Source organism: Sinocyclocheilus rhinocerous, unplaced genomic scaffold (genome assembly GCF_001515625.1).
Source record: "Sinocyclocheilus rhinocerous isolate Xijiao unplaced genomic scaffold, SAMN03320098_v1.1 scaffold1548, whole genome shotgun sequence".
NCBI lineage: Eukaryota > Metazoa > Chordata > Actinopteri > Cypriniformes > Cyprinidae > Sinocyclocheilus > Sinocyclocheilus rhinocerous.
In genome coordinates, this window is record NW_015630996.1 from 676,490 (window position 1) to 678,397 (window position 1,908).

The window sequence follows — 1,908 nt, forward strand, 5'->3', positions numbered from 1 at the left end:
AAAGAGGAAGTCGGAATCGGCCAAGAAAATTGCAATCTGTGCATCTCTGATTTTTTTTAATGACATATCGCATTATTTTTAAAGTTTAAAGATTTTTAACATCTCGTTATTACTAGGAAATGAGTCGTTAAAACAACGTATTTTCTTGTAATAACAACATATGCCATAAAAACGACATGGTTTTCCCATTATAACTAGATATTATATTGTTAAAACGACATATTTTGTATGTGACCTGACAACAGGGGAAACAGACGTCACATCCAGCTTCAATATTCCGCCTGCATTATTGTCAATGGACGATTGCCAACGTTAACTTGAAATCTCACACATCAATTAATTAACTTTAATCACACTACCTGATCTGTTCAAATGTAATCATTGTAATCACCGCAGTCAATGTTGGTACTGTGGTAGTTTTAATAGCGGTACACCACACAACCCAAAAGTTTATATATATTTGTGAAAACACCTCTGTGTAAGACCATGTGGTGTTTTCAAAGGTGAAGGAATAGCTGAAGTAACAGGTAGTGTGTTTTGCTTGAAGAAAGTACCTGGTGCTTTCTGGCTCCTGAGTTGGGAAGGAGAGTCATAGATCTCTAGTATCCAGTCTCCAGCAGCTTTCTCTCCCCAGCAGTGAGTTGTCATGAATTCCCAGTTTTTAAAGCCCTCCATTGAGTGATCAAACAGCCTGCAGTAACAATAAACAGATGCTACATCACAGCACAAAATGCACTTAAAAATACTGGACCAATTCAGTGGAAATCTGGGAATTCTTCCACTGGATTTCACCAGGGAGAAAGAACAAACCACAATATGCAGTAATTCTATCAAAGTAGCCATTTACTGAAGTTAAGTGCGTAGTCTGTATATTGTACCTATTGGCGAGCAGCTGTGACTTTGTCCCTGATGGTGACGTTAGGTTGATTGACAGGTCTCCTCGTCGCGGGTGCGTAATTGTTATACGCACGACCACATGCTCCAGATAAATAACGTGATGGTTTGCATTATCTGTGCAGCCTGTTGCCTTGTATACCGAACGAACGACATGCTCTGGACGGATGGTTCTACGGGAAACAAATTTATTATGTTTAATTTATTATGACTTCTATAACAATATAAATGTGACCTGCTGTTGGATGTTGCATATACCTGATTTGTTTATCAGCATTCTCTACACAGATGTGTTGTGGGGGAACCTGTTTCCAGCGCTCCGCCTCTTTCACCATGGCCTCTGCGTCCATCAGCCCAAAGCCATACAGGTGACTGACTGTAAGAATATTTACAACTTAACTGTTCAACAAAAAAAATAACAATATGCACACAGATTTAGAGTTACTATGAACACCAAAATTACCATCAATCATGATGCAGATCAGTGCTATTTTAGTATCATTGAAATTACAGGTTTTTAAAATATTTTGAATTGGTTTTTATTTTTATATTTTTCATTTAATTTTAGTTAATTTTTTTGTAATTTTGTGGTGTATTTTGGCCATTTTTGTTTTATTTTTTTAAAACATCAATATAGATTTTATTAATTTTGATTTCTTTTTTAGTTGTAGATATTTTAGTACATTGTTAAACTAAATGAAAATGAGAAATGATGCCTTGGATTATAAAAATGTTTATATTAATTTTTCCCCCCATTTTATTTCAGTTAATGTTTACCCCTTAAAGACCTAGAACATTTTTGCATTTTTGCCTGCACTTTTCTTTGTTTTTTAAGACCTATTCTAGCAGTCAGCATCAAGTGTCATATATCATTATAAACAGGAGAACTTGAAGTTTCAGTCTAGTTAATTTAATATCCCAATTTTCCTTTTGTTTTCTCTAAGAATGAATGAATTTCCAGAATTTTAAGAAAAACGCAAGCAACAATTGGGTGTTTTTTACTGTGTACTCAAA

General features: G+C 34.9%; 1 protein-coding gene across 1 annotated transcript in view; it reads right to left on the reverse strand.

Annotated features, from left to right (window-relative positions):
* Positions 1-1,908, reverse strand: part of LOC107740995 (proprotein convertase subtilisin/kexin type 5-like) — a 53,063-nt gene that overhangs the window by 16,297 nt on the left and 34,858 nt on the right. The window contains exons 12-14 of the mRNA XM_016553571.1: positions 1,153-1,270; positions 879-1,067; positions 555-691 (exon numbers count right to left, since the gene is read on the reverse strand). Of these exons, the coding sequence (XP_016409057.1) occupies positions 555-691; positions 879-1,067; positions 1,153-1,270 (444 nt within the window). The remainder of the gene's footprint in view (positions 1-554; positions 692-878; positions 1,068-1,152; positions 1,271-1,908) is intronic.